This window comes from Propithecus coquereli, unplaced genomic scaffold (genome assembly GCF_000956105.1).
Source record: "Propithecus coquereli isolate 6110/MARCELLA unplaced genomic scaffold, Pcoq_1.0 Scaffold126, whole genome shotgun sequence".
Lineage (NCBI taxonomy): Eukaryota > Metazoa > Chordata > Mammalia > Primates > Indriidae > Propithecus > Propithecus coquereli.
This window is the reverse complement of record NW_012136747.1, coordinates 1,193,343-1,201,774: the sequence shown is the minus strand read 5'-3', so window position 1 is coordinate 1,201,774 and position 8,432 is coordinate 1,193,343. Positions and strand designations below refer to the sequence as shown.

The window sequence follows — 8,432 nt, the reverse complement described above, 5'->3', positions numbered from 1 at the left end:
TAATTCAGATACCCAAATAAAGTTGAGTGGTTTGAATTTCAACTATTTTTATCTTTTATCCTGTCCATTTCTGAAAATGCAAATATGCAGAGAAAAATGGACCAAAGAATGAGGCAAGAGTCTGTGGTAGAATGAAGAGAAACACTCTGGGTATATACAAACTCAATATTGTGAAAATTTCATTATTAGACAAATGAGCCCTCAAAATTCAACTAGGTTAAAATATGGGGCTGTGTCATTACTGTCAATGAAAGACAGCAATTTTTAATGAGTCTTCCAGTTATGGTAGGGTAGGAGTGAGAAATACCACTTTCATTTCTTTGCTTTCATGTATTAGACTGATCACTGAGCTGAGGGTCTCAAATAATGATGAGGCTGTCACTCCACAGGCTGCCCATCCCCACCCCAACACTAAGAAACAGCTGGCCTGAGGACAGAAGCCAGTTCCTTATGCCCACATGCATATTACTGCAGGTTTACTGTGGTCATCAATGACCTGTAACAACCGGTGTGACCCCAGGACACTGAACCCTTATCACCACATGGATCCCTTTGCTGCAGTCACCCACGCAAACTTTGGAGTCACCTCGTCTTTGCACACAGTTGTGTCCCAGGCACCCCTTTCAACCACCCGCCCTCAGTGACCAGGTACAAAGGGCTGGACATAAGCCAGGGAGTAGCAGTGACTATTCTTCTAGATTCTTTCTGGAGATCTGCAAGAAGTTCCCGTACTGTTAAGCCCCATGTGGTTTTTTATTTGCCAATCTAGTATTAACAGAGTTATTACTGGCCGTTACTGTGAAAGAAGAAATGGAAGCAATCCCTTTGGAGTGTAGCAAAAACTAGAGAGGAAAATAAGAATTCATTAAGCCTAGGATCCAGACTCTTCCCAAAGTTATCTGATTGGGCCACTACTTTGCATTACCTTTGCTAATGAATCATCCTCTTAAACAATTAATCGACTTTATTTTTCCTTTTGCCTGGGCCTGTCTCCTTCTCAGAGTCAGAGATGAATAGAACAAAGCCAAACTGCTCCAAATGACTTTAAAACCAATTGTTTAAAAAAGAAATTATGGACCAGGCGTGGTGGCTCACGCCTGTATTCCTAGCACTCTGGGAGGCTGAGGAGGAAGGATCGCTCGAGGCCAGGAGTTCAAGACCAGCCTGAGCAAGAGCGAGACCCTGTCTCTACTAAATATAGAAAAAAACTAGCTGGGAGTGGTGGTGCCCGCCTGTAGTCTCAGCTACTTGGGAGGCTGAGGCAGGAGGATCACTTGAGCCCAGGAGTTGGAGGTTGCTGTGAGATAGGCTGATGTCACTGTACTCTAGCCCCAGTGACAGAGCGAGGCTTGAGCCCAGGAGTTTGAGGTTGCTGTGAGCTAGGCTGACACCATGGCACTCTAGCCAGGGCAACAGAGCCAGACTCTGTCTCCAAAAAGAAAAGACAGTGTGAGAAAATTATTTGAAATCTAGAATTCCATACCCAGCTGACTCCCAATGAAGCATGAGGGTGGGATAAAGACACGTTCAGATATACAAGATCTCAACACTTTTACCCCCCAATGCATTCTTTCTCATGAAACCACTAAGGGATGATAAGCTCTCCTAAACGAAGGCCACTTTAAGAAAGGAGAGACACAGGATTCAGGACACATTCAATAGAGGAGAGAAGAAAATGATGAGGACCACCAGCTGCCCAAGGGATGAGAGCTATCAAACAGACTTGAGGAATAAATAACGCAACTGGAAAGTGTGGATCAGAAAGATGTGGCCTAAGAAACTAAAAAGCAATATGAAAACATGAATTAGTGATCCTAGAGAAACAAAATGTTTTAAAAGAAAGGAAACATTAATTACAGTATACTTCATGAGTAGTACAGATTTCAAAAAATGAAAAATGATAAAAAGGTCAATAAATAATATAAATAGCAGTAAAAGCTTAAAAAAACAGAAGAAACTGGCAAGGGAAGCAACTTTTGCCTGTTGACAGTGAATGCCTCTTGGAAACGGAATCAGGCTGGAGAAGAGGGAGGGCAGGGACCTTTGTTTTTTTAAAAAGCTTTACACATGGGTATGACTTTGTAATCCATGGACATGTATTATTGATGAAAGTTAACAGTTAAACAAATCTTCCAAATTGCCTACTTCATTTTCTGTCCATCTTTTGGGACTAGAGACTTCTAATTTGGAGGAATAATCATATGATACATAAGAATAAAAAGAAGAAATGGAATCAAAATGAAGTAATAAAAATCCCAAGCTGGTAAGATTTCTCCTACTCACCATCTCTCTGGCTATTTCCAGCGCTTCCTGCAGGCCATAGAGCCTGCCACAAACCAGGTAGATTCCATTGGCCCAGAGAATACATCCCTCATGGACCCAAAATTCATTGCTGTCAAGAGGTAGTTCAGGGATTTGTAACTCCAGCTCGGGGCCACCTTCTGAAGTGGTTGGCACGGAGGGCTTTGAGTCCAAAGCAGTCTTTTCGCTGCTGCCCTCAGTGGCTGCTTTTTTACAAGGGAGCCCCCTGGACAGGGACCGAGGGCCTCCACCACAGTCTTCAGAGCGGTGGCGCCGCTTAAACCTGGGGTGTGCGGCCAGGCTCCTCTGCTCCTTCTGCTGCTGCTCCTCTTCCTCCTCAGTGTCCGTCTTGGAGCCGTTAGAAGCACTTTTGTGCCGTACCTTCACTTTGCTCTGCATTTCTGAGGCTCTCTTAGGAGGTGGATTCTTCGGGAGAGTGGCTGCATAATCCTGGGGATAAAAGGGTCCAAAGAGGTCACCCATGTTGCGGTAACTGGCCCACTTGCCACACAGACAGCAAACCAGGTGCCCCATAACAGAAGACTCTGTCACAACAGGTCCCTGCAGCATGAAGGATGAAGCTGGGAGTGCCTTGCTTTCAGTGCTGCTGGGTGGAGGGGTCAGTGACCTCTGACCCTTCCGACCCCTCACTAATTTGGTCTGTTCTTCTTCTTCAGCATTGATGATTGTACAAACGGCTCCAAGTTCACACTTGTTTACTACATGGATATAAGGGAAAAAAGACTTGTTCTTGGCATCAGTTTTATCCAGTGGCTGGGTGGCATACTTGAGTTTGATCTCAGGTTCTTGGGGTTCTACAATGGGAACTGCTTGTTTGGTTTTTCGCTTCCTTGGCTGGGCCCCAGGCTTCCTTCTCTCCCTCCTTTGCCTCTGTTTTTTTGGCTTTGGCTCTCCATCTGCAGAACCTTCTGGTATCTGAGGGGGCTGAGGGGGCGGAGGCGGTGGCTGCTGTTGTTTCTTTTGCTTATTCACACTACCAATGGGTCTACCCTTCTTCTTTCCTGATGGGAAATATCCTTTTGGGGGGAAACCCTCTTGTTTGGGCGAAATTGTAACCGTATCGTTCTCTTTCTCTTCAGCCTTGGGATTTGCCTCAGGGGCCAATATGCCCACTGGAGGTACATTCTTTGAGTCAGGAAAGATTAAAGGTGCTGTTCCACCCAGGGAACCATCTGGTCTCCCTTGGTTACTACCAGGCTTTTGTGAGGTTGCAGATGTCATGACACCAGGGGGTTCCTTTCCGGTTGTAACTGTTTCTGGATGTGTCTCTGTCTTCACTTTGTCGTCCCCACCACTACGCCACTCTTCTGAAGACCTAGGAAGAGGTTTCTCAACGTTCAACTCCTGGTTTGTTGTACCTACTAGGTCAGATACTACCTCACCTTTTCTCTTCTCCATGTCGGCATCCTGAACAGCAAGGCTCCCACTTTCCGGCGGACCACTTTTCAAAGACAAGATGTCATCAAGCGTAACTGTGTCTCCCCCAGCCTCTGCACTGTTCGAAGACGTACTCCTCCTAATATTTGGGGACGTGATCTTCTGAACTATAGCTTCCAATTTCAATCCCCGTCCTTTCCGTGGGGGCAGTATTTTGGTTTTAGCAGGGCTTGTGAGGGTAACAGCAGGGCAGTTTCTATTATCTGGACTTGGAAGGTCCTTGGAGGAATCTCTCTTAGGGACAGACTTGATGTCCTGACTGTGAGAAAGATGGGCATAGGAATTGAATGCTTTATCAGTGACTTCTTTTGATGGGTGAAGGAGGCGCCCCCTATCTTCAGTGTTGCTGTTCTTTACATCTTGTGACTGTCTCTTACTGGGAATGGGAGAGATAAAAGAACGGACACGCCTCCTCATGATTAAGGGGTTTTGAGAGGAATGATCCTCTTGACCTGGAAGCCTTAGCATAACATTACTGGGTTTGGATGACTGTGTAGACTCAGCTAGTCCATGTCCATCAGTCTCATGGGGTGGCCCATACCTTTTTTGACTGGACATTCCTGGAGGACCACTGCTTTTGGCTGGAGAAGTTTGGCGAGAAAGATCCCAACAAGATTCTTGTAACTTCTGGGAGCCATGCTTTAATTCCATGCCTTTGTTAGGCAGACCATCACTGGACATGAGGCAGCGCCCAGCCTCCTGAGCACTGGGGTCATGGTAAGTCCCTACTGGTGGGCCGTACATCATACCATCTTTGTCATTTTTAAGAGGGCTCCGTACTCTGTCAAGAAACTGCTGCTGCCGTGGGCTCTTCCGTGGCCCCTCCTGCCTGTGCTGTGCTGCAGCAATTACTCCCTGAGCAGAAGTGCTGCTCCACTCTTTATATTCCTCTTGCTGCTGTTGGTACATCTGTCTCTTATAATGGAGCTGAGAATTCAAACCTGCATTAGGATCCCCATAAGCATGAGCCCGAGTGTTCGTGTGATAGGCAGAGGCCAGGCTTTCTGAGTTGGGAGAAAAGGGAGCATGCAAGGAACTCCTGTTGGCCCTCTCTGAAAAGGTCATGTGTGGATTCATGTGATGAGGGTCTCCCCCAAGGCCTCTGCTCCTCCCAGGAGACATCTTCAATTTTTCTGCAAAGTCATGATACTGAGAAGGGGACCGACCCCTCATGCCCTCCCGACCACCAACTCTGCCAGCGACCCGCCGCATTGGTGTGGGTCTGCTGTCTTGTGGGCCGTAGTCTGAAAGGGAATCATGGGCTGCTGCTCCAGGGCTGGCATTGCCACGGTAAGACTCATGCTTGATGCTAGCAGGATGGCAGTGGTCTCCAGATTTCTTGTTGTTGAAACTAGCCTGGGATTTGGATTGTTCAAAGTCTTCTTCTTTTATCTGCCCGCTCTGGCATTTCAGCTTTGTTTCCATGGACACCAAACCACCTGGAAGAATGACTGACTGACTTAAACTTGGATTGAGGCGCTCATTCCTCCCAATTCTGGTGTCGGCACCTATGTGTCCCAGTGAGTGAGCCCCCGGGTCTCTGACAATCTGTCTTAGTGGAGAAATATCACAGATCACTGATCTTCGTTCAGAGAGGGAACCCCCAGGCTCATGGGCTGATGACTGAGGCTCTATTTCAAACTTTCTGGGAATTGGATAGTCAGCCAAATTGATCTGTTTCATTTCAGGAGCCGTACTGCTTGATTTCCTTTCCCAGGGGCCCCAGTGTGGGTTTTCTAATAGAGACCCAATGCTTTTGTTCAGAAGGCCCCTGTTAGCTAATTCATTGGTCTGACTCACTAAGACATTGGGCCTTGCGGTTCCTTCTAGGCCACTAGCCATCCCCTGATGCTCCTGAGCACTCCTAGAATATCTCCGGTCAGGGTGGTGGTGGTAGCCCTGAAGCACTTCCTGAAGGAGGCTCGGGAACTTCTCATTTCTACCCTTTCGTTCTCCATGGCCAGTGAAATCCCCCTTTTCTTGCCCTGTAGGATACTGAGGAAAGCCACTGACATTTCGTGGCACAGCTGACCCAAAACTGTCTTTGTAACTATAGCGTAGGCTTCCAGGAGATTTGCTAGGCTCAGTTCTTCCTGTAAAACCAGGGCCCACAGTGGAGTGGCCACTCTGGCCATTTCCCTCTCCATTATGGTTGGAGTTGTTATCTCCATTCTTGTTTCCTTTGCTCCCTCCTCCTGGAGGCTCTGGATGTGGAAGTGAGGCGTGGCTGCTTTCCTTTGCCCCACTGTCGCTAGGTGGCCTTTGAGTGGCTGCAGGATCATCCTCTTGGGAGCCTTTATCTTGTCCACCCGGCTTTTCTACCCGACTTGTCATGGCTTCCCGGGAGACAATCACCCCAACTGTTTTCTCATTGACTTTTGGGTTCCCCTCAGATGATGATGGTGTGTCCTTAGCACCTGGCGAGGTAGCCTCTTCTCTTGCTGCGGGACTGGCACTGAGTCTGGGGGGTTCATTCTGAGCACCTGGTGCTGGAGAGGAGCCAGCTTTCTCTGAGGCTCCACCCTTATAAGTGGTGTCAGAGCTAGTGCTCTGGCCACTCAACTGCCGCACTCTCTCGCCTTGGTCTTCTGAACTGCTGGAGCAGCCTCCATCCAGTGACTCTGCCATAGGGGACTTCAGTTGTTCTTCAGGCTGTGAGGAACCTTCAGAGTTTGTGCAGCTATCTGCTTTCTTAGAAGATGAGGGCCTCTTGGAGGTCTTCTTCTGAGGTGTCAGGGCATCAGAAAGTAACATGTGCTGGACAGTATTAGGAAGATTGGCCACTTGAGTGCTCAGGGCACTCAAACTACTCAAACCAGGATCTGTCAATCGCTTTTCCGGCACCCCTTCTAGTCCAAACCCTTTGAAGCCTGCAGCATGAGAATTAGGACTGGGTAGCATTGATGGAGTTGGACTGAGTTGAGGCATTAACTGCAAAATTCTGTTTCTGGAACCCATGGGCACACTGCCTTGCCCACACTGGAGATTCTCCCCACTCTGCATTAGAGGAGATGGGGTAGAGCTACAGCTTGGAGACTGTACCACAGAGGCAGCTGGAGAAGGGTTAGAAATAGGGCTGAAGTTCTGGTGAAACTGCATGGGGGACCTCACAGGAACTTCGGGCTGGCTGTACTGCCCCACCTGGCTTTGCAGGGGCAGCTTGGTGGCTGCATTGGTATACTGCATCACATGCTGAGAGGGATGTTGTTGTTGTTGTTGCTGTTGCTGCTGCTGCTGTTGCTGCTGCTGCTGTTGCTGTTGCTGCTGCTGCTGCTGCTGCTGCCCCTGCTGGGTCCCTTGTGGAATCTTTGCCTGTTCAAAATTCTTCATAGATTGAGGCTGATAGCTATAATTTGATTGTGTGCCATAAGCCTGTGCGTTAGAACCCACATTATGTCCTTCATACTGGGATCCGGTATTCACACTGTAACTGCCATCATAGCTCTGTCCAGACTGGCTAAAACGTTGTGGTGAAGGAAAGGAGGAGGAGGAGGAGGAGGAGGCAGAAGACTGGTAGTGTTGGCCAAACTGACCCACTCTTAACTGGTAACCAGTGGCAGAGGATGGCAGAGTTGAAGGCCGTTGCATTGGCTGGAGATGGGACGAGCCAGACGCTGGCTGGCCAGTAGCTTGTGGCAGAGGCTGATGGGATTGGTAAAGCTGTTGTCTCAACTGCTGTACTTGCTGCTGCTGCTGTTGGCTGGAAGCCTGCTGTTGGTACTGAGCACTCCCTGGAGAGAAAGGCCCTGTGTAATCCTGCTGATAATGAGAAACACCACCAAGAGCAGAGTGCTGTGCTTGAAACTGGCCCACATGACCCTCACTCCCATATTGATTGCCAAAGCTGCTGCCCTGGGGGGGTCCATAGCTCTGCACAGGCCCAGAAGGCCTTCGCTGAGGAGGTTGTGGGGTTCCTGTAGCCACAGGGTCTTTGTTGCCTGCCATGTAGTAAAAATCTCCAGCCTCTTTTCTGAAACCCTGGTAACCTTGGTGGCCAGAGGTTTCACTAGCCATCGCTGCAGCAGCAGCTGCTGCTCCTCGTCGTCCACCACCACTGCCACTGCCACTGCCACCACTACTGCCACCTGCACCCCCAAAATTCTGGAACATCTGGGCCTGACGAGGGCTGAACTCTTCTATCCGGGATGAGCTGTGTACCTCCTGTGGGTAGCTCTGCTGGTTTCCGTGGTAACTGCTTTGCTCCCGAAAGGACTGCATACTGTTCAGCAGCACAGCAGCAGGCCAACAGCCCTCCTAGAAATAGAAGAAAAGAAAGAAAAACATTAGACGTGCACCTTGGCATAAATAAAATCAAGTCTACATGAGAGGGATAGTCTAGAAGGGATAAGATAATTCAGATACCCAAATAAAGTTGAGTGGTTTGAATTTCAACTATTTTTATCTTTTATCCTGTCCATTTCTGAAAATGCAAATATGCAGAGAAAAATGGACCAAAGAATGAGGCAAGAGTCTGTGGTAGAATGAAGAGAAACACTCTGGGTATATACAAACTCAATATTGTGAAAATTTCATTATTAGACAAATGAGCCCTCAAAATTCAACTAGGTTAAAATATGGGGCTGTGTCATTACTGTCAATGAAAGACAGCAATTTTTAATGAGTCTTCCAGTTATGGTAGGGTAGGAGTGAGAAATACCACTTTCATTTCTTTG

The 8,432-nt window shown here is 48.1% G+C and overlaps 1 protein-coding gene across 1 annotated transcript in view; it reads right to left on the bottom strand.

Moving 5' to 3' along the window:
- The window catches only part of TCF20 (transcription factor 20 (AR1)), a 102,822-nt gene that overhangs the window by 43,759 nt on the left and 50,631 nt on the right, over positions 1–8,432 (bottom strand). The window contains exon 2 of the mRNA XM_012638168.1: positions 2,284–8,013. Coding sequence (XP_012493622.1) covers positions 2,284–7,977 — 5,694 coding nt within the window. The 5' untranslated portion in view covers positions 7,978–8,013. The remainder of the gene's footprint in view (positions 1–2,283; positions 8,014–8,432) is intronic.